This window comes from Perna viridis, chromosome 1 (genome assembly GCF_037379345.1).
Source record: "Perna viridis isolate PV_CMFRI_1.1 ecotype Kerala chromosome 1, ASM3737934v1, whole genome shotgun sequence".
Taxonomy (NCBI): domain Eukaryota; kingdom Metazoa; phylum Mollusca; class Bivalvia; order Mytilida; family Mytilidae; genus Perna; species Perna viridis.
In genome coordinates this window covers 44709004-44736920 of record NC_142445.1, presented here as the reverse complement: position 1 = coordinate 44736920, position 27917 = coordinate 44709004, and the positions used below count along the sequence as shown (strand labels likewise).

Here is a 27917-nt window from a genome sequence, read left to right as displayed (position 1 = left end):
TTTGAACTAAAGATTTCATACAAAAAAAATCTAAAAAATCAATGATCAGTTGTCTATGGTCAACCAGCATGCATTCCCTTAGAAATGACAAAAAAAAATGATTTAAACATATTTTATTTGTAGAATATCATACAAGTAGGATTATACTCGAACACATCTTACTTACGCAGTTTTTTTCCCGTTACAACTAGAGGCTCTATAAAAGAGCTATTCCTTAAATGTAAGAGGTTGAAATTCCGTTCTTTCATACCCCCAAAGGATGGCATCTAGTCCGAAAATGGTTTGCCAGACGACCTCTAGCATTGCTGGAGTACTAATTAAAGAGCCTGAATCGTTCACCTGACTTGGTACGCTATTTGTAAAAGCCGACATGTTTTTTCTTAGATAAAAATTCTTAACTACCATACCTAGGAACAATCATATCAACTTTATTTGAAATTTGTCCAGAGATTTTTTGTGAAAAAAAAATGAAAGTAATAACAAAACATTGTAAAAAGGCAAGAACTTCGACATGACTTCACAGCTTCCCCACAAATATCTCATCATGCTGACCACTTTCATCCCCGTCAGAATTTTGCTAAATGTAATGTTCTTTTTTAATATATGCTAAAAACTTCTGTCTGACCCCTATGTCCTATTTTTAATAACGGCGGTACTATTTTCGATGTATCAAAAGTGCCCACATCAGTTACATGGAGAATAATACCCTAAGAGACATTCGTATTACGTTTGGTTCTAATTAGTGTAGTCGTGTTAGAGGAGAAGATTTTTTAAAGTAATAAAATTAGAAATAGTAAAAAAAAAAAGGCAAAAAACGTCCTAAAACGGCAATAACTCAACTTGGCTAAACGGATTTACACGAAAATTTGACCACAGATGGTTTTCAACATGCTGAACACTTTTTTCTATTTTATTTTACGCATCTAAAATCCCCACATCAGTTCTCTAGAGAATGTACAAAGTAACTTTCATACCAAGTTTGGCCAAATTAGCCTTGTAGTGTCTGAGCAGAAAAGTTGTTAAGGACGACGACTGACGACGGACGCCAAGTGATAGCAGTGGCTCACCGTGATGTCCCTAGAGGTCAGGTGAGCTATATAAAATACAACTTGAGCATGCGCGTACTGAAATATACATTTTTGAAAAGCATAATTAATGAATTAGTCATTTAAAAAAAGAAGAAGAAAAAAGGGGAAAAACTCTCTTGCAGGTTAAAATATATGGAAGGAAAAAGATAAATGAAATGAGACCTGAGTGCTTTCGTGTCATGGGGTATCTGTACAACGGAAGTAATAAGAACTTAAGCAGCAAGGAATCTATCTGATTTTCTATCAATTTAGATCGAAGATCGGAATTGATATAACAGTCACCAGAACCCTAGATTTGTAAAGCCTGCTAGCATATGCAATTATCTTACACTACCGTAGGAAAGTAGTCCCATTGATATACCCCTTTATGATTCAAATGCAGATAGTTAGGTCACCTTGGTAGGTATTTCTTATATATCAAATTCAACTCTGTGTTATTTACGCCAATAAACAGGTTACAGACCACCAATTCAACCAATGAGCATTTGGAACGTAGGCAAAAATAGTCCTACGCAGAAATTACCCCTGTTCCTCATAGTGCTGTGAAAAAAGTTCTCATCTTATTTAAAAAATTTAAACAGTTTCTGAAAGGAAAAACATTTCTGTACATTTTATAGGTGCATTTTGCTTCTTGTGATGTGAAGCCTAATCTCCATAATGATTTTTAAATATACCCCTATCTTGTGAAAACACTGGGATTTCCCATGCTATTTATAGACACTTCACTTCCGGTGACCAGTACTGCACTGCAAGTCTGCTAACCCCACATGCCATTCTGAGGATTGTGAGCTGACATATGTAGAATCATGCTGATATATAGTCCTCTGCAGGTTAAAGTTAAGGTAAAGTCCAGAGAAGCCATTGAATATTGTGAAATTAGCATAGAAGCCTATGGAAAGTGGAATTAGTGGTTTTTAGCCTTAAGCTTAAGCCATGGCAAAATGAAAAGTTTCTTGAAATAGCTTTAAACTACTTGAAGATCTTGTTAACTTTGCCATGAGAGGAATACACTACAAAAATCCTTCAAAATATGCATTTTTTTAAGTTATAGGTCCAAATTATGGAAAATTGGTCTTTTTGGCTGATTTTTATGTCCTATCTTGTAAAAAGTGTAGAAAATTTAGTAAAAATATCAAATATTAAACTTTGAGGGCTATATTTACCTAAATATGGTGGTAATAAGCACTTGAAATCAAGTTTTGTGTAGATTTGAGCAAAAATTAGGTTAGAAATGAGGAAAAACTCACTTTCATTACTGCGGTTAAGGCCATATCAGCATTCCCCTATGGCAACATGGAAAATCCATTATTGAGTACTTTTTTTGCTTTAGGTGCCCTTTACTGGTCATGTTTTAATGTGAAAACACTGTATTTACAAATTTAAAGCCAAATATATCACCTTTTGTGAAAATTTAAAGATTTAGGATTTTTGACATGTGATCAAGAAAAAGGGGGAGGCATGTCAGAAATAAATTTTTAAAAATAGACCAATTTCTCAGAAAATGATTACTTTTAAAACTATTTCTTCATTAATATTGTTAAAAAACAAGTTGTGATTGATATTTTTTATTTGAAAAGTCAGAAAAAGTTCTTTGCAAATATTTAATGCATTTAAGTATGGTAGAATATTGTCACTTTTTTGCTCGCACAACTTGGTTACCCTATATTTAAAAATCAAATATTTAAAAAAGTGCTTGTCACATTTCACTGAAACTTTGCAAATGCGTTCAGTATGTGTGTAGGAAGATACCTGTATAGTTATTTATTTTTTCTAAGACAAAAAGTGACCCTTTAGGTTACAGACCACCAATTCAACCAATGAGCATTTGGAACGTAGGCAAAAATAGTCCTACGCAGAAATTACCCCTGTTCCTCATAGTGCTGTGAAAAAAGTTCTCATCTTATTTAAAAAATTTAAACAGTTTCTGAAAGGAAAAACATTTCTGTACATTTTATAGGTGCATTTTGCTTCTTGTGATGTGAAGCCTAATCTCCATAATGATTTTTAAATATACCCCTATCTTGTGAAAACACTGGGATTTCCCATGCTATTTATAGACACTTCACTTCCGGTGACCAGTACTGCACTGCAAGTCTGCTAACCCCACATGCCATTCTGAGGATTGTGAGCTGACATATGTAGAATCATGCTGATATATAGTCCTCTGCAGGTTAAAGTTAAGGTAAAGTCCAGAGAAGCCATTGAATATTGTGAAATTAGCATAGAAGCCTATGGAAAGTGGAATTAGTGGTTTTTAGCCTAAACAAACCCAAAAGAACAATTTATAATGCGAACTAAATATGCTTATTGATTTGGTTTGCATTAACAACGATCAAATTAAAAATAGTTAACCTCTAACCTCTTATCAGTACCGGTTTATTTCTTTGCATTTATTCGAATTAACCAGTGATTCAGTGTCGATACATCAGTTGCTTATTTATTTGTAGACGCAAAATAAACAATTTGATGTTAAGCAAGAAATAAAACCACACGAGATTATAAATAGCCACCAATCATAGAATTGAAATATAAAGAGGAATACTGAGTACCAATTGGAAAAGCTGTCCTCAGATTTGTTTTGCAGGCCCTGGCGGAAAATAGGGGAGGTGGTTCCGATCGAGAAACTTTTGTAAAGAAAAGGGGTTCTGGGCTCATATTTTTGACATTTTTTTACAAAGCCGGGTAGCACAATCCCCAAAACCATCCTGACCTATCACCAATTGTATCGTATATTTTTTACGGTTACTGCCTCGTGACTTCGGAAGCTCGGAGATAACACAAAAATGAAACTTTGCATAAAGGATGGCATAGGCATTTCGATAATGCATTTCTCTGGAATTGTGTCCTTTTTCGGTCTGGTGTTACCGCTTTTTTCTGAAACATTCTTAATCAATTTGACTATTTTGGTCATTTGTATGTTAATTATAATACAGGGGTAGGTGCATGGCTAATGTTCCTACACTAGACACGATTGTTGAAATTATAATTGTCTTTGGAACTATGTATCCAGAAACTACATGACACACATGTGTCTATGGAATAACTTGTAGAACTTGAGATATAAAGCTCACCAACTGAGAAATGTTGCTAGTTGAGAGGATTATTTATCTAAAGATATGATTCATTTCAATGATTGTCGCTTCAGTTTCGACCTGGAGATCGATAAATTGTATTTCGCCCTGAAAATTTAAAAACTGAGAATGGCCAACTAGTAGTTTGTAGTTCAATTATGAACATGTCCAAGAATTTTGTGTACATTCATCTAGGTGTTCCATGTAAACCGATATCGAATCTGAATATTACGCAAACTGGCGCACTGTTACAATGCCTCGTGAATTTGTGTGTGTGTGTTTTTAGGTGTTCTTCGTAATCAGAATGGTGAATTTTAAAATAAAACAAAGATTTCATTATTAACCATTTATAACAATAAGCTGGTGTTGAGATACGTTTGAATTCGATCGTACTTACCTTTTATTCCATGTTTTTGCAATTTGACGATTATTCGAGGCGTAAAAATTCATACGATCGATATAAATTGATTCAGTGCATTAGTACTTTGATTTTATATTCAAAAACAAACTTCAGTAGTAAATGTTTTGTTCGTTGGAAAGATCCACGTGTCCATTTAGGCAAATTTTTCCGATGAAAATGTTCTTTGATTTTTACCTTCAGAGACTATAAATGACATTCGAAAAAAATATCGAGTGTCTACTTTGAATTCACAAAAAACATGACAACAATAAGATTCATGGTAACTTCATATGCCGAAGTACCGTGTATACATGTCAAAAATAATAATATCAGTTGTGGCGTGGTACATATGGATAATAGATAAGTAAAAAGTGCCATAAAAAGGAACTAAATACAAATAAAATACAAATAAAGGCGACTCAAATGCCTTCGCTAGGGACAAAAAGTACTGGGCGAGAGGAGAATCTCAAAGGTTAATCAAGAAAAAGGAAAATCCCTAGGTACTCACTAAATAGAGAATATACAAATGTGAATAATTGATTTTTTTTATCACTGGATACTATCTTCAATATAGCAAAAACTACTCTCCCATGGAACTCATGGAGCCGCGTATCTAATGCTCCACACTTCCGGTTATAGTAAGGTCAGTTAAATCATGGACTTTATAATACACTCCCCGATTAAAGTGCAAGTAATTTGCTTGTTCATGTATTCGTGTGATGGTTAATGATAACACACGAGAGGTCAGCATGTCACGCTTTCTGGGTCCCTCTCTATTTTGTGTCCCTCCAGACTTGGTCGGTTGGTGCCCGTATTTGCATGTATATTGTCATGAAACACTTATTAAAAAGCATTCTCGCTTACCAAATACATATACTTTATTGTCAATTAAAGACGCCAGTTACGACAGAACAATTAACAAAAAATCCATACATTGATTACATTGATTGAAATGATTTTGTTACAATATGAAAATTGTATCAAAGACAGAGTAAAGTAGCACAACAAGAAAACTGATCTGTGTGTTTGTTCACTATGTATTTGGATATATGACACTGATAGGCAAAAAAAATACAACATGTTATAATAACGAAGACAAATGCGAAAATAAAACTCTAGACTATATCTAATTCAGCTTTTCTTCTCTTATTTATTAAAGTGTATAAATTGTTGTATACAAAGTCATCCTCTGCTGACATAAGCCGTGTAAATTTATCCAGAACATCCAAATGTTTTAAACTGACACATTTATTTTATACAATTTTTAGTGTTTTTCTTATTGGCATGATCAAGAACAGGACATTCAAGTAGAAAATGCACCTCATCTTCAACATTGTCATGACATAATGTACAAGTTCTCTATTCTGTTGATATATTAAAGTATCTACCACGCCAGAAGAGGATCCGGACACTTTGAAAAGGAGAAGTGCCAGTCGGGGTTTCAATAAATATGAGGGTTGCCACCCTCTGCACCCCTGGATCCGCCACTGCAAACTTGATTTCCGGCTGATAAGATCTTAGAATTTAGTTAAGACCCTTCACTGACTGTATATTCTCCGTTATAGACCATGTTCTGTGCCGAAAGTAGTTTTAAATTTTCTGTAAGTACGTAATTTGTTTCCTGAGGAATAGCCACCTCTTATTTCAATATACTTTGGATGGATATTTTTATGAATACCATTAACCAACACTTATTGCCCTTGCTAAAACATTTGGCATTGCGGGTACAAGATTTTCACAAGAATTAAAGTATACGTATGTCCCAAGGTTGTTCAACAGTTTTTAATTTTGACTTTTTTCATAAGGATGCCAAGGAATATCGAACGGTAGCGCGTCTATCTCCTTTCGTAATATCCGGCTTGACCAGGGGATAGATAATTGAAAACTGCGCCACTATAAGAACCACGAAATTATATATAATCTTATCTGCAAACATGTGTACATTATGCATAGGAAAAGAACCATGTTTTTATTTAGTGAATTAGTTTTAAAAATGAACATTCCAACAGAACATCATAAATTTTGTTATTTGAAATATCTCTTGTACCTTTATCAAAATCAAAGAGCACAGAACGACATGCACAAATGAAAACGTACAATTTATCGGTATTAAGAGTTGCTTATCAATTGGGATTCCTGGTCTATTTCTTCTGTGTATTGGCAGTTAACAAATATTGACAGAGGAATCGAGTACACTTCCACATTTTGATACCAAACCAGCACGTGTTATTACTCCGATAAAAGACACAAATATTTGGTTCTTAGATATGCCGTGGAATAGGTTGTTTGTTTAAATTTAAAAGTTTGTTTTACTTACAAACAACCTATGTGAAAAGTATGGAATGTTCGGTCATTGTCCAAAATGATAGGTATGTTGTAAGGGAAAATAATGGGTTGTCCGAAAGAAAAGTCAAGCCGATAATAGCACGCATATTAAGTTAGAAATGACATGAAAAGATATCTATAAATTTCAGTAGCTATTTTATCACATGCATGCAGTATTGTATAACTATAGGGACCGTATGTAGTTCTCTTACCTGTGCAATACTAGACATGTACAGAACACTGTAGATCACATGAAACACTAACCCGTATAAGACCAACGTAGACTCTTAATACCCTTTCGTAGTACAACCTTGCAGTACTGTAACAAAGTGACCATAGTGTAATATTTTTCCACAGTGGCCAGATTTAAATAAAAGAAGAGGGTTGTGTTCACGCCAAAGCACTTTAACGCCGCCGCATTTCTTGTGCCACTCCAAAGTCCGGAATTTTTTGCTTTTATCTTGTTTCGTTTTCACATTCAGTTTTTCTTTATGTTGCTGGAGTCTATAAGGACAACTCCTTCGCACTATCTCTGTATAATGTTGTTTTGGGGCAAGTTGCAGCCTTCCCTGTGTTGTGAGGGTTTCCTCGTCGTTCATTGAAAACTCAATGGATGGCCTTTAGCTTACATCTTTCACCCCCGTGTGGTTGTTGTCTCTTTGACATATTAACCATATTCGTTATGAAGAACACACTTACCAGCAATAACAACAGTACACTACTCGTAAAATAATTGACTTCACATCTTTACTCATGCAATACATGACTGTAGAACGCCCTAACACATAAAACCAGATCTGTAGTTCGCCCGTTCGTCCGTTCAATGAATTTACTGTAGTAAACATTTACTTCAGCAACAATTGAACTGTGGTATACTCCCAGGAATGATTCCAGAGATTTTGAAAGGAGTCAATAGAGGTTCAAGAAAAAAGGGGTTCCAGACTATTATTTGTTCATTTTTTAGCACGAAGTTAACAATTTTTTTCAACAAAAAATGGATATTCCAACATCGGACCCCTGTATACGTACCTTCACAATCAAAGAAGTGTAATACATCCTTACCAATGCGGTAACTTTACATGTAAAATCATAGGGCAGTGCAACAACTTTACATGTAAAATCATATAGGACAGTAGAACAACTTAATATGTAAAAGCAAAGGACCGTAGAACAACTGTACATGTAAAATCAGAGACAGAAAAACAACATTATATGTAAAATCATAGGACTGTAGAACAACTTGACACGTAAAATCATACAAGACTATAGAACAACTTTAAACGTAAAATCATGCTATGTGACTGTAGAACAATTTTACATGTAAAACAACAGATTACGCATTAAACCATAAGATTGTCGAACAACTTTACCCGAGGAGTGTGTATAACTATTCAACGGACAATCAAACACCTTCGTCTATGTAATTATTGGACTACAGTTCTACTTTCTCTATGCTATCACAGGAGTCAAGCGCAAAAGAGCATGGCTACTACCGCTACACGTGAAAACATCTAACTAAAATACATAGCCCCGAAGACACCAGGACATCCATGTTACCACAGGCTGTAGAGAATCTTTGTATATGCTTTCATAGAACCGTACTACTCTACCAATACAATCAGAGAACTGTAGAGTACCTTTACCATACCTTATGCGTGAAGTTTTGCTACCATAGGCCTTAAACCTAACTTTACCCTATAAGTCTTGTATTCATAGGCCTCGCGTACAACCACGCCTGTAAAGTTTGTACTACAGTCACTGTAGTGAACTATACTCGCCAAAACTCGCTGGCGAATCAGAAGGGTGTGAGGGACTCTGCTATAAAGTTTCTGCTAAAAGTTTAGTGTAATATATAGGGGGAAGTGGGAAATCACTTGGGAGGGCCTACCTTTGGACAGTCGGTGACCCTTTCGTAATTTATGGATCCGACACTCAGTCTAGATATGTCTGGAATACTACCTTAATCGTGAAGTATTGTAACTATAAATTTGTAGTACAACTTCATCTGAAAAGTCTTGTGATCATGAACCTGTAGTACAATTCAAAAGTGTGTAGTATTTATGAACTGGTTAAGTCTTGTAACCAAAGGCCTGTAGTACTCATGAACTGGTTAACTGTATAGGTCTCTATATTTAAGAACTGGTGAACTGAATACCCACAGGCCTGTAGTGTTTATGAACTGTGAACTGTATTAACCAAATGCCTTTAGTACTTATGAACTGGTAAAGTCCTGTAACTTAAGGCCTTTAGTACTCATAAACTTGTGAAATCTTGTAACCATAGGTCTGTAGTACTTATGAACTGGCGAAGTTTGTAACCAAAGGCCTGTAGTACTTATGAACTGGTGAACTCTAGTAACCATATGTCTGTAGTACATGTACTTATGAACTGGTGAAATTTGTAACTAAAGGCCTGTATTACTCATGAATTTTATAACTCTAGTAACCATAGGTCTATAGTACTTATGAACTGATTAAGTCTGTAACCAAAGGCCTGTAGTACTTATGAACTGATGAACTCTAGTAACTGAAGGTTTGTAATACTTATGCACTGGTGAAGTTTTGTAACCAAAGGCCTGTAGTACTTATAATCTGGTGAAATTCGTAACCAAAGGCTTGTAGTACTTGTGAACTGTATAGGTCTCTATACCTATGAACTGGTGAACTAAATACCCATAGACCTGTAGTATTTATTAAATGTGAACTATATTAACCAAATGCCCGTAGTACTTATAAACTGTGAACTACATTACTATACTAACCAAATGCCTGTAGTACTTATAAACTGTGAACTATATTACTATACTAACCAAATGCCTGTAGTACTTATGAAATAGTGAAGTCTTGTAACCAAAGGCGTGTTGTACTTATGTACTGGATGTACTGGTGAAGTCTTGTAACCAAAGGCCTGTAATACTTACGAACTTGTGAACTCTAGTAACTATAAGTCTGTAGTACTTATGAACTTAAGACTCAAGACTTCAATACTTATGTCGAAATAAGGCTACAAGTCGTTACATCAACATAACAGACGTGAATTCGGCGATTTCTGGTTCTAGTGCTACAATGCTTGAAAAATAAATTTAAGTCAGAGAAAATTCTTCTAAACATACTTTGACATCATCAATTTCAAAGACTTCAAAAATGGAAGTCAAAATGTTCTCAGACTTTAGTAATTTTAAGCTTTGTGGCGCACAGGCCTGGTTTCTGACTAACTGACACTTGAAGTACATATTGTACGATTAAAATTGTACTTTTATAGTCGGAAACCGAGTAGTGACTTGTTCATTGCTAACTTACAGACAATGCGTAATTTTCTTATTTTACGATATACAAAACATTTTCAATAGCCTTCGCAATTGTCAAGAGGAGCTCATCGGCAAGGGCGTAGTCTTCATTGTTATTTATCAAAAGGATATTTATTCAAAACCTATTTTTCCTCCATGTCACCCGTAGAATTGAGTGGCAATTACTATTGTTCAATTGAAACGTCACAATAGATACCGATAATCACAACTATTATGAAGATATCAGTTTTCTCCAATCGGTAATACGAGACTGGTACGATTTGAAGAACTCGGTTCAATAATAAACCGTACAATACAGTAATTATTGGAAATATCAAAAGATAAAAATATGGAAAACTCTAAACAGGAGAGATATATTTAGATCTTAAAACCGACAATTGTATGGTAAATTGATTGATGGAAGACACTTAAATACATGTATGTACAAATAAACTCATGTCAAGAAGAACCATTATAAAATTTTGCTTACCAGAACATCACATCACGATTTATTATTAATTTGTAAGAACTCAGAATTACTATGCCATATATGTGCTTGTAATTGCCTACAAGTTTAATATTTTCAAAGGATGGAAAACGGGAAAACAGGAGAAACTGTATAATCATTTTTATATATGTATTCTTTACTTTTTTTTATTGAATCCTATATCATAAGAGGATTGAAATCTGTGCCTTCATTCTCCAACAAAATCTCTCAAAATAAGTATCCATATTGAAGGAGCATTCTTGCATAGAACTGAATGGAGACACCGAAAAGCTGAAAGGATTTTAAAAAGCTTTTGTTATCAAAAACGCTGTTAATTTCATTCCATTTGATACTTATAAAGAGCTTCACGCAGCGCAGCAAGACACCATCACAGCACGTCGAACTCTGTTCACTTGGGGCAAATGTGGCGACAATACTAGTTTGATAACTTAAGCATAAGGACTTACAGTTCATTATGGACACAGCAAATGGTTTAGAAATAATAGAGCACAAAATTTGAAATTCAATCAAATTAAAAATTTTCGTAATTGGACCAAAAATAAACAAGTCGATTTTGTTGGGCGAGGCCCCTTTGGCGCCTTGTAACTCAAAAACCGTAAGAAATATATGAATTTTCACAAGGAATCCTACGAAAAAACCTATTCGGACCAAAAATAAATACAACGCTTCGCAAAGCGCTGCTTGATACAACCGCAGTCATCGAACCCCGTCCAGTTGGGGAAAGTATGAACTCGTACAAACTTGATACAGCTTTGAATTTTGATTAGATATTTAACAGGGATAAGAATTTGAACAGAATCGAAGTGGTAACTTTTTGGCCCGGTATTCCTAAATTATTCAAATCGAAACCTCCAAAATCAACCCCAACTTATCTTTTGGAACATGGCACCTTGTGGTACAACTTCGAAGTGATCAATTCCCTTTTATTGCAGTTATCATTCAGAAATCAGAAGAAAAAATACTTCCTTCTGGCCTTTTTGTGTTTCCTTATTCTTATTTAGCTCAAGTCGTACCCCTCAAATCAATCTCAGTCTTCCTTTTGTGATATATGGCACCTATTTCAATCTAGTTATTGTCCGAACACGAAAAATTTCTGTTTCATGCCCCTTTTTGGTCCGTAATAATAAAAATGTTCAATACTTAAACTCCAAAATCAATACCAGCCTTCCCTTGATGGTATGGCAACTTTTTATACAAAATCAAAGAGATCAATTCACGAATGGTCTAATTTCTAAAATGTTGAACTCTTAACCCCCAAAATCAATACCAGTCTGACCATTGTGGTATATAATATTGTAGAACAATATCATAGATTTGCCTAAACTTTTACTGGAGTTATATAGTTAAATTCTATGAAATGCTTCTTTTTTGGTCCCTTTTGGGGTCACGACACCCAACATCAATAGCAACTTTTCGTTTGTGGTTTGGAACCTTATTGAAAAATGTTATGAAGATCGACCAACTAATACTCAAGTTATCGCACGAAAAAAACAAATGTATACGAACAATGACATCGTCATACTATTATACGACCGCAATTTTTTATGGTCGTATAAAAAGTAAATTTCGGGGGGTAACCCCTTTGGTCCCTTGTAAGTTCAAAAACATTAGAGATATCTGAAATCAGATTGAATAATGCAAGCAGATTTTATAAGGAATCAAATATATATATATATATATATTTAAAATGGACTAAAAATTTTTAAAAAGTGGATTTTTTTGGGTTGTGGGCACCATGACTCCTAAACTCGAAAACCGCAAGAGATATCTGGAAACTGTTTGAAAAACGCTGGCAGGAGTTTTAATAAGAATTCCAACAACAAAAATTCAAAATCATACAAAACATTTAAAAGTTTTTTTTTGTTTTTTTTTTTGGTGTGGCCAAACTTTGCATCTCTTTAACTTCAAAACAATTCCAAAATAGACTGAATCTGAATCATAAAATTCAGATCAACAATAAACTAATCTTATCAATTCCATGATAACACCCTTTTCCCCCTTTAGTCCCTTATTTTCAAAAGAGGTGGGGCAAAACCTCCATTAATATGCAACCCACTGCCATGTCCCTACGAACAATGTGTTAAAAATTTTAAAAATTCGGACAAGTTTCACTCAAGCGTAAATAAAGGGACGACGCCGACGACAGGGTGATACCATTATATGATAAAAAAAAATGACCTTACTAGAAAACTACATTTTGAATTTTGAGAATTGAACTTAACATGTATTTTATGGTTCTTGACAACTGTTTTGCACTGAATCAAATATTTCACCATACATCATGTCGTGTTAACATCCGAACTGTTGTTACCCGACCAACGACACCGCGGTTTCATTGACCACACAGTTTTTTTTGTTGTTTTTTTTTTTGTTCTGTTTTTTTTTTTTTTTTTTTTTTTGGGGGGGGGGGGGTGGGGGGGTTGTGGGTAATTCTGTAAAACTCATTGATTACTTAATGTAAAAATCCTTTCTGTTGACATTATTGCTCACTTTCCCCACTTTTAAAGAATATTCTCGAATTCTTTGCATGAGGCATACAGTCATTTGACAAAGCATCAGTCTAGTTTAACTAGAATCCCCGATTGGACCTTGTGAAACATCCAGATCCATTGTGTTGTAAAATATGTTCCAATGACGTTTTGTTTCGACTTTTTTGTTGGTGGGTATATGTTATTGGCAGTTGATTTGGGCAGTCATTTTGTTGGTGGTTGTTTCAAGATGCACTTTGTTTCATTTACTAGTGCAGTATTGTGTTGGGCAATGTTTTTTTTTATTTGTGGTGGTTGTCCTTTTGTTGTTATTGATTAGGTACTGTGAAATAAAAGTAGAAATAAATCACAGAAAAACAAACAAGATCCTAGATCAGTGGAGAAGGGTGAAAAATCAAAGCTTACTTGTTAAGTGAAGAAATTATTCTTAGTTTTCTCTGCTCTGTAGCCGTAACACTCCAGGAAAAGTTCCAGTCCATTGACTCGGCTTTTTTATTCATCTTGATTTTGACTTTGTTTTCTGAAATGAAATCGCGTCTCATTAATGTCTTTTTTTTCGTGAATGCTTCCCACTATGAAAGCGGAAGTTTAGCAGTTAAACAAGTTTCAGAGACGTTTTGACGGACTACTGGCATCTAAGCTGACAGATTATTTAATTTTGAAATTTCATGTGAGCTGCACAACAAAATAAGATCAGAAAATAAAAAGAAAATGGGGCATCTAATGGGTCCACCAAATGTTCCGCCACGTTCTGTTGTATTTTACTATTGACACAAGCTATAATAATATGAGGAAGGTGAAACCTTAAACGCTCCTGAAGAAACAAATGAATTCAAACAGATAAGCCCTTTCATAATTTTTGTCAGCCCTGTATTATTAACTTACAAATTGGTAAAATGTGCCATGATATGTATACAGTTTTTATTGTCCTTATGCATTCTCCTATTGTCATGGCCTGAAATATTTATGGGCCTACATGTCCAAGGAACTGTGGAGTGTTATGCATGATTCTTATAATTATCCCATCCATATCTTAGAAAAAGGATTTTTATTTTATCATCGAAGCTAGTTTATATTTTCTAGGCTGGTGTGGTCCTCAATCACATTTACCAAGTATACGAAAATAAAGCTGCCATTATACTCTTTTCGGCTCCCGGTTTTACATGCACAAACCGGATATTGATGTTTTTTATGTCCATAAGTGTGCAGGACCCAATTGTTGATACAGCCATTTACGCTCCCTTCGGGAACGTATAAATCGATATATTGTAGGAGCAGATAAAACTCAAATTTAAATGTTTATCCAAAAAGAAATAACTTTCACCTTTTTCAGCATTCCAAGGAAGACAACCCTAGTCAATCGAGGAAAAATAATTTCACCTATCCAAATTCCCAAGAAAGATAACTTTTAAGTCATAGAAAAAAAATTTGCGGAAGGATTGAAAATGAAATTTAAAGTTGTCTAGACGCCATAAAACCTCCCACAATTCTTCAATATTCAAAGAAAGATGACTCCTTACAACTAATAAAAAATGAAGTTATAAAAAGCCGTAACTTTTAAGAAAATAATCCGATCGAAATGAAATTCGACCTCGATTTTTGTTGTTGTTGTTGTGTTGTGTATCTTTATGATACAAAGTTGGAAAAAGATCCTTGAATATCTCCTCAAGTTATTATTTGGAAACATTCGGAAAAGACGGACGACACACGGCATGACACTAATCGGAACTACTCTGCCATTTCCGCTACACTAAAAAATAACCTCGGATGCAGAAAGGAGAATTTCTTCTAGAAAATTTTCCGGCATTGCAGTCATACGCAAATCAAAGTAGTTCTATCCAACATTTGGCGCTAAAAAAATTAGTTGGGTCAATCGGAACACCTCAGACTTTCTAGTTACACAACAGAAAAACCTCGGAGGCACTCGGCGGATGAATCTGTCCGGAATTTGACCGATCCGATTCTAAAATCATAGTTAAACTGGTTGAATTTTTTTACCATTACTTTTTTTTGGCTCCTCGCTTCGCGCCAAAATTCTTGGAAGAGTTGTTATTCTTTATTTCTAGTGCTATCCAACTTTTTTAGCGCCACCTGGTGGATAGAACTACTTTGATTCGCGTATGACTACAATTCCGGTAATTTTTTCAAGAAGAAATTTTCCTTTCTACATCAGAAGTTATTTTTTAGTGTAGCGGAAATGGCCAAGTAGTTCCGATTGAGTTGGATAACTCTTGAAATAAAGAACAACTTTTCCAAGAATTTTGGCGCGAAGCTAGAAGCTAAGAAAAAGTAATGGTAAAAATATTCAACCAGGTTAACTATAATTTTACTATCGGATCGGTCAAATTCCGGACAGATCCGTACACCTACAATCGGAACTACTCGGCCATTTCCGCTACACTAAAAAATAACCTCGGATGCAGAAAGGATTTCTTTTTGAAAAAAAATTGCCGGAATTGTAGTCGTACGCCATTTAAAGTAGTTCTATCCACCAGGTGGCGCTATAAAATTTGGTTAGATTTCAGTAGAAATAAAGAACAATAACTCTATCAAGAATTTTGAAGCGAAGAGAGGACCTAAGAAAAAAAATAATGGTAAAAATTTCAACCAGTAAAACTACAATTTTAGAATCGGATCGGTCAATTCCGGATAGATCGACAGCAAGTAATCTTCGGCAAGACGAAGTTATGCTGTATAACTAAAGTAGAAGAAGAAGATTCTGGTTACAGACCACAAACTGCATCGTCAATTTGGAACATAGGCAAAAAAGTCCTACGCCAAGGTACAAAGTAGTCGCTTCAGCATGCCATAATTAAAAAAGTTGACATTATTTTTAAACGAATGAACTTTTTTCATAAAGGGAATTTTATTCTGATAATTTTGAGCCCAAAGTATGCTGTTTCAAACTTAAATAAATTAATTTGGTGGAACTATAAATAAAGATGGTCTAAATAAAGAATTTTTAGGGTAGATGAGTTCCGAGTGTCAGTGCTGCACTGCAAGGTAGTAAACCCCTTGTGAAATTTTGCGTGATATAGCAGTACATGTGTATGTTTCAGGTGATATATGGTTTTGTTAGATTAAACTTAAGGTAAACTACTGAGGATCCCCTGAAAATGAGCAAATTAACATAGAGAGCAATGGGAATCTGAATTAGTGGTTTGCAGCCTTAATTCTCCTAGTGCCTCCGAGGTTTTTCTCTGTGTAACTAGAAAGGCTGGGGTGTTTTAATTGGGCCTGACACACAACTTAATACCCATTATACCCTGCCACTTTGTGTAGCGGGGTGTAAAAACAAAATGCATGCATGCCACTCTTCACGTTGACGTACTCCCAAAACAGTTAAGAGTGTGGAAACGCTCTCGGACCCACGTGGGGTCTGGGAGTAGGCCAGAGCGTTAACATAGCAGCCCAGCCGCTGGTAGGACATACTCTGACTGAGTTCTTCGGTCGGGTATCCCGAAGGCTGGGCTCCGCTACCTCCAACTACTAACAGACATTTACTAACAATCCCTGTAAGGGGCGGTCGTGCGAGATCCGTAAGGATAGTCAAGACCGTAAAAAACCCCAATCATCATCATCAAGACAAACCGCTCCAAAATCCATCTTTACACCCCGCTGAGATAATAGATACATTAATGACCACATCTGTACTATCACGTTACCAAATATAATTAGTGCCTGTAGGGGGGGGGCAGACCAGAAATTTTTGGGGGTATTTCTAGGCATGGAGAAATGTTGGAGAGACTGAATACTTGTAATAATCATAAGAAGACCAAACCGACAAAATAGAATATGTTTTCCCATTTCGTTTTGGGAACATAATAATAACATAAATACTACCAACAATATTTGCAATTTGATTACGGTGATAAATAAATAAAACCTCGACTTGAATACCCCTCTATATATAGTATAAATACCCGTAAAGTACGATGGATCAGTATGTTAATAAATAAGGATGGTGGTCAATTGAAACGATTTTGCTCTGTAAACCTTGGGCCTAGGAGGTCTGCCCAGCGCTTGTTGTATTCCCTACGTGTAGGTTTTCTTTAAGAAATAAAATCAAGTCTTTACGATCTTTTTCCTATTTTTTAACGATTTTTAGGCTATTTTCATGAATAATTTTAATTGTCCGACGGCGGCCATGTTAAACCGTGGCTTTTGGGTCAATTTAAATAAGGTTGTCGGAAAGGCCTTGTAATTGGCTATTTTTATATACAGTGAAACCTGCCTAAACCGAACCCTGAATAATCCGAAAACCTGTCTAAACAAGATACTTCTTGAAGACCCTTTGTGTCAATTTCAGTGTATTTTTAACCTGAATAAACTGAACTCCTTTCGAAACCGAACAACCTTAAAGTCCGAAAGGGATCCGGTTTAGACAGGTTTCCTTGTATATGTATATTTGCATATTCACAACTGTAATATAGCCATTATTTTTCATTAGTTTATTTAATCATAGCGGTTGTAAGTATATAACAATCTGAGACCGTCGTTTAAAATTACCCCCCCCCCCCCCCGAGAAAAAAAAAGAAAAAAGTAAATTCAAAATGGAGAAAACGTTTCTTATGTGCAAATTTCAAAAGTCTATTCCATGCTTTACACCCCGCCGAGATAATAGATACATTAATGACCACATCTGTACTATCACGTTACCAAAGATAATTAGTGCCTGTAGGGAGCAGACCAGAAATTTTTGGGGGTATTTCTTGGCATGTCATTCCGATTTTACCGTTGAATCTAATTATCATTGTAATGTGTTGATTGCAAGGGGTCTCGATTATTACACAGGCACTGCGTGAGATTTTTTAACGTATATATGTAAAACGTTAGTTATCACATACCCATATGCATGTAAAAAAATCTCTCCCAATCTCTGAAAAACAGTAGAAACAATTGTTTAAAAATGAAGAGATAAACCTGAAATGATTATAATTTTAGGTATTTTTTTTAAAGAAAATTAAGTTGTTTTGTTCATATTTTTTTTTTGGGGGGGGAGGGGGTGAGAAGTTAAGAGCCCTACTCAACATTGCAGTTTACTTTCCTGTCCTGTTTTGGATCAAATAATTACCATCTATGGCTTTTGCTTGATGATGACCGATTTATCCAAATGTCGGTTATTTAGCTTATCAAAACATAGAGGCAGACGTTAGAGGGACGATTCGAACATTTGATGATGTATCAAAATTATGTACGATTAAAATTGGAATTTCTAAAGAATGTTTTTGTGATATTTTCATGAGTGGTAATTTTGTTGTGTGGTATCGAGCCGAATAAAAATATTTTCAGATAAAAACAGGAATCGATAAAAAAAATTACGATATAAAGGTCAGCTCTTAAATTTATATTTTCATATCTCAACAATCAGTTATGGGTAGTAGGAATAAGAAAATATTACTTACTAGAAGCAAAATACAAAAATCCAATTACATATTGAGGGAAAACAAAATGGAGATGGTGAAAATTTTTTTCATTTCTATGGCTACAATTAGCACCTTTCGATTTTAACACCTTCGGACTTTCAAACAGATTTACTGATGACGTTAAGTTGCGACATTCTGATACATATTTATTTGACTAAGACAGTTAAATATGTCTCTTCTGAGAAAATAATTGCTTCCCACATTTTAGTATTGTTCTAGAAAAAAAATGAAGCACGTGAAAGTGTACACTTAAGATGGTAGCTTGCTGCCTCTCGTAGTGCTTCATAAGCGTTGATTGTTTTGTTCCCACTGCAGTTAAAAAAAAATTAGAGTTTGTTTGAAGCCAACTCTTGGTATAATTACTACAGTATAGTGTACCAAAAGTTGGTCCGAGGTAGGGATAAGCTTTCATTAAAAGCGGCTTGTTAGAAGTTTTGTTTGTTTTTTTTTTTTCATGAAAATAGAAAAATGAACACATAAGAACAAACTGTGTACATTTAGACTTATTAAAATCAATTTTCAGTATGAAATTGAACTTATTTAGATTTTGAAAATTTAATAAGTATAGAAATATTTTGAATAAATTTAGAACTGGGAGCCACTATTTAGGAAATTGAAGTTGGTTGACACCAAAACATATATACTGGTAAATAAAAGAATATGTCAAATATGTAAAGATATATAGAAAATGAAATTCATTTCTTAATATACAGTATGAATATCATAATAATCTCAGAAAAAAAGTTTATAGAAGATTTGTTTAAGACTTACACAAAGTTAGTACTATGTAATGATAAAAATCTGTTTATTTGGATTGTGCGAAAGTATAGACTATGATATCTGTAAATTGTAAGATTTGTTTCACTGATGATCTAAGTTATCTAACTAATAATAAACATTTAATAATTAAATGTCACCTTGAATATACGAGAAAGGCTTATAGGTTACAGACCACCAATTCAACCAATGAGCATTTGGAACGTAGGCAAAAATAGTCCTACGCAGAAATTACCCCTGTTCCTCATAGTGCTGTGAAAAAAGTTCTCATCTTATTTAAAAAATTTAAACAGTTTCTGAAAGGAAAAACATTTTTGTACATTTTATAGGTGCATTTTGCTTCTTGTGATGTGAAGCCTAATCTCTATAATGATTTTTAAATATACCCCTATCTTGTGAAAACACTGGGATTTCCCATGCTATTTATAGACCCTTCACTTCCGGTGACCAGTACTGCACTGCAAGTCTGCTAACCCCACATGCCATTCTAAGGATTGTGAGCTGACATATGTAGAATCATGCTGATATATAGTCCTCTGCAGGTTAAAGTTAAGGTAAAGTCCAGAGAAGCCATTGAATATTGTGAAATTAGCATAGAAGCCTATGGAGTGGAATTAGTGGTTTTTAGCCTTAAGTTGAAGCCATGGCAAAATGAAAAGTTTCTTGAAATAGCTTTAAACTACTTGAAGATCTTGTTAACTTTGCCATGAGAGGAATACACTACAAAAATCCTTCAAAATATGCATTTTTTTATGTTATAGGTCCAAATTATGGAAAATTGGTCTTTTTGGCTGATTTTTATGTCCTATCTTGTAAAAAGTGTAGAAAATTTAGTAAAAAATATCAAATATTAAACTTTGAGGGCTATATTTACCTAAATATGGTGGTAATAAGCACTTGAAATCAAGTTTTGTGTAGATTTGAGCAAAAATTATGTTAGAAATGAGGAAAAACTCACTTTCATTACTGCGGTTAAGGCCATATCAGCATTCCCCTATGGCAACATGGAAAATCCATTATTGAGTACTTTTTTTGCTTTAGGTGCCCTTTACTGGTCATGTTTTAATGTGAAAACACTGTATTTACAAATTTAAAGCCAAATATATCACCTTTTGTGAAAATTTAAAGATTTAGGATTTTTGACAAGTGATCAAGAAAAAGGGGGAGGCATGTCAGAAATAAATTTTTAAAAATAGACCAATTTCTCAGAAAATGATTACTTTTAAAACTATTTCTTCATTAATATTGTTAAAAAACAAGTTGTGATTGATATTTTTTATTTGAAAAGTCAGAAAAAGTTCTTTGCAAATATTTAATGCATTTAAGTATGGTAGAATATTGTCACTTTTTTGCTCGCACAACTTGGTTACCCTAAATTTAAAAATCAAATATTTAAAAAAGTGCTTGTCAAATTTCACTGAAACTTTGCAAATGCACTCAGTATGTGTGTAGGAAGATACCTGTATAGTTATTTATTTTTTCTAAGACAAAAAGTGACTCTTAATATAGTGTGTTGTGTGGTGCACGTAGAAGCTCGAAGTTCACTCCAAATTTAGACATTTTAGTAAAGGTAATATTGTAATAAGCAAGGTTTATTCACTTGTTTGCGACTGTATTTCGTATCTTTTAAAACCTTTTCTCTTGAAATTATTGTACGTATGTCAATTGTTCAACTCACTTGTGGAAAAGATTTTTACACTAGAAATCCTTGCTTGTGGGCATCTTAAATTTACTAAGGCACTAAATATTTTATTGGAATTATTTTTGAAAGAAATTATTCCTTTGAACAAAAAATATGTTTTTATTTAGCCATGGACAAAAAATTATGATTCAACTCCCGCTACTGCTGAAATAAATATTCTATCTTATCATAATCCAATATATATTCGTTCTTGGGCTGACATTTTAATCGGTCTTCGACATATGTATACACATGTTAAGTAATTTTAGTGGGGCGATTTCCTTTCGTGCCAAAAAGGAGGCCCTTTGCGCCATAACTCTTTTGCGTCAGTACTCATTTTGCACCAGTTTACTTTTCGATTTTCGTAGTTAAATTGCGCCAATAAAGTAATGATCCTTTTGCACCAGAATACAAGTAAATTTACATTTGATATTGTTTTAGTGCTTCATTAGATGCGTGGTGTGGTTATTGTATGTTATTCATGCACCATTTAAAAAAATCTTTATAATTGGTTTTTCATCTCTTTGGCATCTCGCTAAGTAATTTTAGTGGTATACAAAAAAAGTTTCGTTAAAAACGCCTGTGTTTAGTGAAAAATGACATTTTTCTGTCGTCGCTTAATAATATTTTTCAAATGGAACAAACACTGAAAGCAGGTGCCCTAAGATAGACAACTTATGTTGGTCACGTGATTCCATCCATGGAGACGTTTACATCATGGCTGCCATGCAAAGTGCTGTTGAGGATCTGAAAGACGAAAAAGTTCCAGCTTGCTTATACTGGAGTGTAGAACAAGTATCGGACTGGATAGAGGAGCTTGGATTTCCGAACTATAAAGTAACTTTATTCAACATGCACGATAACAACGCGTATAACCGGGTTGTTGAAAAATCACCCATGATAGCCACGACCATTATGCACTAACATTGTACGGTTACACATAACAAATTTAAACCAACACTGTGAATATGGAAATTTTTAGTTTCCATGTATTAAATTTGCCCATTTTTCTTATGTCTTACAGGCAGTGTACTGCAGTGTCCATAATTCTATGCAGCCATTGAAGGGAGTGTGTCCTACACTGGTCAAGGAGTGGACTGCTTTAACCTATTTCCAATGTATTTCACCGTTTACAAGACAAAAGCAATTCTAGCCAATATGCTCACCAAAATTTTGTTCGTAAATGAAAATCCTTTTATGGTAGCTTATTTTTTTTCGAGCATTATGATCAGCAATCTAATGTTTTTCATAAATTTTCGGCACGAACTTGTTTCACAGGAGAGGACGGAAAAACAGTTGACAAGAATTACTTGCTGGCGAACACTACCCCTTGACCAGTAGACAATATGGCATCAGGTTAAACTTAAATTCATATTTTCATATTTCTGCATGTAGGTAGGTCAATATTTTATCTCCCCAAAGTGGCCAAAAATATACTAACATAAAAAATCATGAAATCTTTTATAGGATAAAGGATTGCCAATATTCAATAATTTTGTCTCCATTGGGAAATTTCAGTTTTATTCTCTTTATCCCAGTTCAGTTCCATGAAACTGATTGTGATTTTTTACTGCAAAATTTACAGAATTACATTTATTTCAGGAATGCTTTCGACAAAATATGATAAATGGACGAAAGTTAATACTCATTGAGGCATCAGCCTTCCCAAATATAGGTATCACAGACTTCGAACACATCAAGGTATGTAAAACTGCACAGTTATTCAGAAATTTCATGTTTTAATTACTCATTAATATCACAAACAAAACAGTACCTGTTATAAATTTGTGTATAAAGCTTGAATTCCTGAAAAAAAGACTACTGTTTACTGAGAGCAGTATGAGATAACTACATATATGAACATTATAACTACATCACTTGTGAATGTACATAATTTACATAAAATAAATTCTGCAGATGATTGCCAAAAGTATAAGAGATTTATTGGAGATTGAAGAACCAGACTGGACAAGAAGTATATCTCTACCTCCTAGGAGTGACCTAGGTATGCTTTTTCCTAAACACAATAATATTTATGTTTTTTAATGTTTGGTGTGTTAATGGGTAAACATTTTTGGTCTGTATCATATTCTACTGATTCAATGCAGGCACAGTAATGTAGACAGCCTTTGGCCCTTATGCTCCAAACATTCCATTGATTATGTAGAAAAACTGGAAATCACTTGAGAATTGCTCCTCCCTTTTCATAATTTCTGAATCTACCACTGAGCAAGATTTGTACCATATTGGTTATTTACACAGTAAAGTCAGGTTTATATACACATGGAATTTAATAAACTTTAAATAGCCATTCATCCGCCTTTCAAGTAAAAGTCCTATGCTTCGCTATTTCACATTTAATGTACTAAATCACACAAAAATATGACAAACAGGCCTGATTCCATTAGATTGGGAATTTTCTACTGATGCACATACCACTAATTGATTCCTTCAGATTGTACTTTCTGAGTTACTGGTAGTTAATAGCTTTGAAATTAAAGTCAATCAGAGCATGGAATCACTTCTTTATGCAATACCCAACCTATTCAAAGTCGAACAGAAGATATCCATAGAAAATTTAATCCATGAAGAACTCTGTGCCATATCGTAGAAAGAGTTGTTAAATTGGAGAAAAAAGATAAATTTTACACTTTCAATTATTTGTTACCCTGCAATCCAAAACATTTCTAAAAGTCCACTTGAACATGTGGTAACAACACAAACATACAAGATTGAGGTATCAGTTTAATGTATAGCATCTGTGATTTTGTTACCCTTGTATTGCAGCCGAATATTGGCTGTTTCCCCCCGGAGACTTTTCCCAAAATGTTGAAAAATATTTTTCCCTGAGGGAGAAAAATTCCCAATTGTCAGGCATGATTTTTTTTTAAATCAGGTGAAGAAGCCAGTGAAATGTTCCTGGAGACACTACTTCTCTACAGGGTACTTTGTTCACTTTTATTTCAGCAAGTCGTAACCTAATGAATATTGGGAGTACGTATTTGTCAATTCAGTATCGGTTGTCAGTTCTGGATCGGCATATGACATGTATAAAAATGTATAAAATTTTCCCAGTGTGTTGAAGATACAGCAAAAAATTGCCCCACAACGTCTCAGAATGTGACGACTCTATTCACGTCACTGCTCCATCGGATCAAATTGATACAGGGAAGATAACGCAAACTTATAGAAGGGTCTGAAAAATTCCCAACGATGTTAGAACTGTCAAACTCGAACTCGTACCGCTGTGACATCTATGGCAACACCGCCTACACTTAGTCCAATGCCCTAGACCACTCTTAGACTTAGTGCAGGCAGTGTTGCCATAGATGTCACAGCGGTATCGGGAATCAAAAGAATGTAATCCAGGGACAGAGGCCAGACAACAATAAACATAAAATAACCAAAATAATACATACTAAGTAACAAAATGAAAATGAGCAAGATGCATGTACAAATTTGATTATCATGTTCATGTTTTTCCTCTTTTCCAGGAATGTATTTGGAAACCAAAGCCAGCAATGGAAAGGATAAAGATGCACTGACATTTAAGACCTTCTGTATAGACCTGAATGGTACAAAGTGGAAACCTCCTTTGTCAAATCACTGCCTTATTCTTCCAAGCTATTAGGTCCATTAAAGAATTAAACTATCAACCAACAGGACAGGAAAATCAACACAACACAATTGTGGTATTGACTCACCATTACACAAAATTTATTGAAGTGCAGAGTTTATTCATTTCTGCTGTTGTCTTTTTTATCTTCAACAAGATAAATATAAAATTTTGCATGGATAGAATTAAATAAAGCTGCGAAAACGAGTAATGGTATAGGGTATTTATCAGTTATAGTAACATTCACAATTAACTAATACAGATGATTTAAATTCTATCCTTGCATACTTGGAACTATAATTTTTGACAAAATATCCATTTGAATTAGATGTTTCAGAATTTAAAATGTGGAGTTTTCCCTTCCTTCAGCTGTCACCTTTTTTAAAAAAAAAATCACTCAATTTTGTGTTGAGAAATCCCAGCATTTTTTTTTGTTAATTCACAGTACATGACAATTTCTGTAGTGCTGTTTATCTCTTTGGGTTATATAGTTTGTTTATATAAATAAATCCTTTAATTTTTAAAACACAATTCACTTAACTTCTCATTACAGTATCCAGGGCCATCATTCCCATTGAGTTTGTGCCGATTGCCAAATAATCATTGGTGTGGGAATTTTCAATGAAATAGATGATTTTAAACATTAAGAGGTTATTGGGGTTAGAAGATTATGTTAAGATGAGGGATTCTTTAGTTACAATGCATTAAAGCATGAAAAATATAGCAGTATAAATGTACATGGAATCAAATTTGCAGAAAAAGTAACTTTTGAAAAGATCTTGCTGGTCAGTTTTTTCTTGATGTACTTAGCCTGACTAGGTATGTAAATGAAGTTCCTGGGTATGGGTGTGTAAATGAGACCACGAACAAAAATATAAATACGAAGTCAACTTAAATGTCGTCTTATGATAAGAAAAAGTGAGATAAAGTGGACTGCAATAATTATTTTCATGGTATTTCATTGTGCTTATTTTGCTTGTTTTCATAAAGAGCTGCCAATTGTCATTTTATCTTATACTTTGTTATTGAATACTTGTTGTATACGTGTACTTTGAAAATTTGTTTTATTTTTAATAAAATATATTTAAATACATTCATTATTTGATTTATTGAAACAGCTCAAGTAATGCAATACCTGAATTATGGAACCACTTACAGAATAAAAACAAGAGGCTCTCAGGTGCCTGAATCGCTCACCTTCTTGAATTTTGCCTCTCAAAAAGAAAAATTAAACAAGAAGTTGTCCAACAACTTTGACTAGGTAAGACTATCACAAGATCTTTTCAACAATTGAAAGTTTCTTTTAATCTATCATAGTTTTCAAGACATTGACTGAAAACTATTAAAAAAAAAAGTCATTTTTCCCCTTTCAAAAACAATAACTCTTACAAGGAGTCTGAAGACTTTTGTAGTCCTAATAATATGGATCATTTCAGCTTTTGAAAGAATTAGGATAAACCTAACGGTTTAGGAGATATATGTGAAAAACTACTGTCTGACCTTTATGTTCTATTTTTAGTAACAGCGGCCATGTTTCTTGACTAATCAAAAGTCCCCTTATCAGTTCCATGCAGTATACCTCAAGGAACATTCATATTAAGTTTGGTTTCAATTGGTCGAGTAGTGTCAGAGGAGAAGATTTTGGAAAGAAATAACATTAAAAATAGCAAAAATCATTGAAAAAGGGCAGTAACTCCAACATGGCTTAATGGATTAAAACAAAAATTTGACCAGAGATGGATCACATCATGCTGAACACTTTTACCCACGTCAGAATTCAGCTAAACCTAATGGTTTAGGAGATATATGTGAAAAATTACTGTCTGACCCTATGTTCTATTTTTAGTAATGGCGGCAATGTTTTTCGACGAATCAAAAATCCCCACTTCAGTTCTATGCAGTATACCCCAAGGAACATTCATATTAACTTTGGTTTCAATTGGTCAAGTAGTGTCAGAGGAGAAGATTTTGGAAAGAAATAACATTGAAAATAGCAAAAATTGTTGAAAAAGGGCAATAACTCCAACATGGTTTAACAGATTAAAACCAAAATTTGACCTGAGATAGATCTCATCATGCTGAACACTTTTATCTTGTTAGAATTTAGCTAAACCTAATGGTTTTGGAGATATATTAAAAAATCTACTGTCTAACCCCTATGTGAGCTAAACAAATTAGGATAGAAAACAACATAACTTGTGTGTAAATAATCCAATCAAACTCAAATTCGATTTGTATTTTACGATAATCAATAATTATACAGAGTTTGAAAAAGATCCTTCACTATCTTTTAAAGTTATCTGGAAGTTACCAGACAAAACAGATAGACATGAAAATGTTTGGAGGATATCACATACTAACTTGCCTTTTCATGAGGGGAATATAAATCAATGCTCTTGTAGAAGTAGTTTTTCTAGGTGGAACCATATAATTGAAAGCCCAAAGATGAACTGCAATTATTCATACACATTATCTGTAATACTTATATCCAACTTGCCAATAAAATTCTATTAAGACCATAAAAATCAGCTCCAACAAATATATGAGTACTTTCTTGGTATTGCTCGAAGTTAATCACAAATTGCCTCTCAGTCCATTCTGAATTATGCACTTGCAAACCTTGAGTAACAAAAAATTATGATTTTCAAAATACCAGTCTTATGATTTTTCTCTTCAGAAATCTCAAAATGTCCCAACTATTTAACTACTACAAGTACAAAATAATAGAAAACTCTAATACATCTTACTGCATTTACAAATTGAACTTTACTCTTTTTGCTGAATGCAAAGGTAGTTAATTGCAACTAAAAAAAATCAACAAGAGCCTTGCAATTATTTTTTTATGGAATTTTAAACTATCAGTTTATAGTAACAAAAAGGACAGAAATGGAGATTTATTTTTACTGAAATCAAACATTTAATAGTTGTTTTCAGCATTCAAAAAATATTATATTTTTGAATACTTTAATCTGTTTTTCCCCTACCACTTTCTGAAAACCAGGAGCTGTAGAATTTGGATTTCTGTTATTCCTTCCAGATTGGTTTCTGCTTTATATCTTGAAAGATCTTAATGAAACCTTAACAAATAACACCTTAAGTGACCAGAACAAGAGCCTTTTGCTTGAGAGCAGGAAGTTGAAAGTCATGATAATAATATCAAGACAATTATTTTGTGCGGTATAGAATCTTGGGCACTTTTGTTTCCTTTCATTTTTTTTTAAATGCTCATTTAAGTATGTTAGAATCTAGA

The 27917-nt window shown here is 34.0% G+C and overlaps 1 protein-coding gene across 1 annotated transcript; it reads left to right on the top strand.

Annotated features, from left to right (window-relative positions):
- Positions 1–21732: 21732 nt before the first annotated feature.
- On the top strand, positions 21733–25760 carry LOC148628937 (sterile alpha motif domain-containing protein 15-like). The gene is made up of 4 exons (XM_088541131.1): positions 21733–21888; positions 22654–22752; positions 22969–23056; positions 24546–25760. The coding sequence occupies exons 1-4, from the start codon at positions 21769–21771 to the stop codon at positions 24680–24682; spliced, it is 444 nt and encodes a 147-aa protein (XP_088397257.1). The 5' UTR covers positions 21733–21768; the 3' UTR covers positions 24683–25760.
- The last annotated feature ends 2157 nt before the right edge of the window (positions 25761–27917 follow it).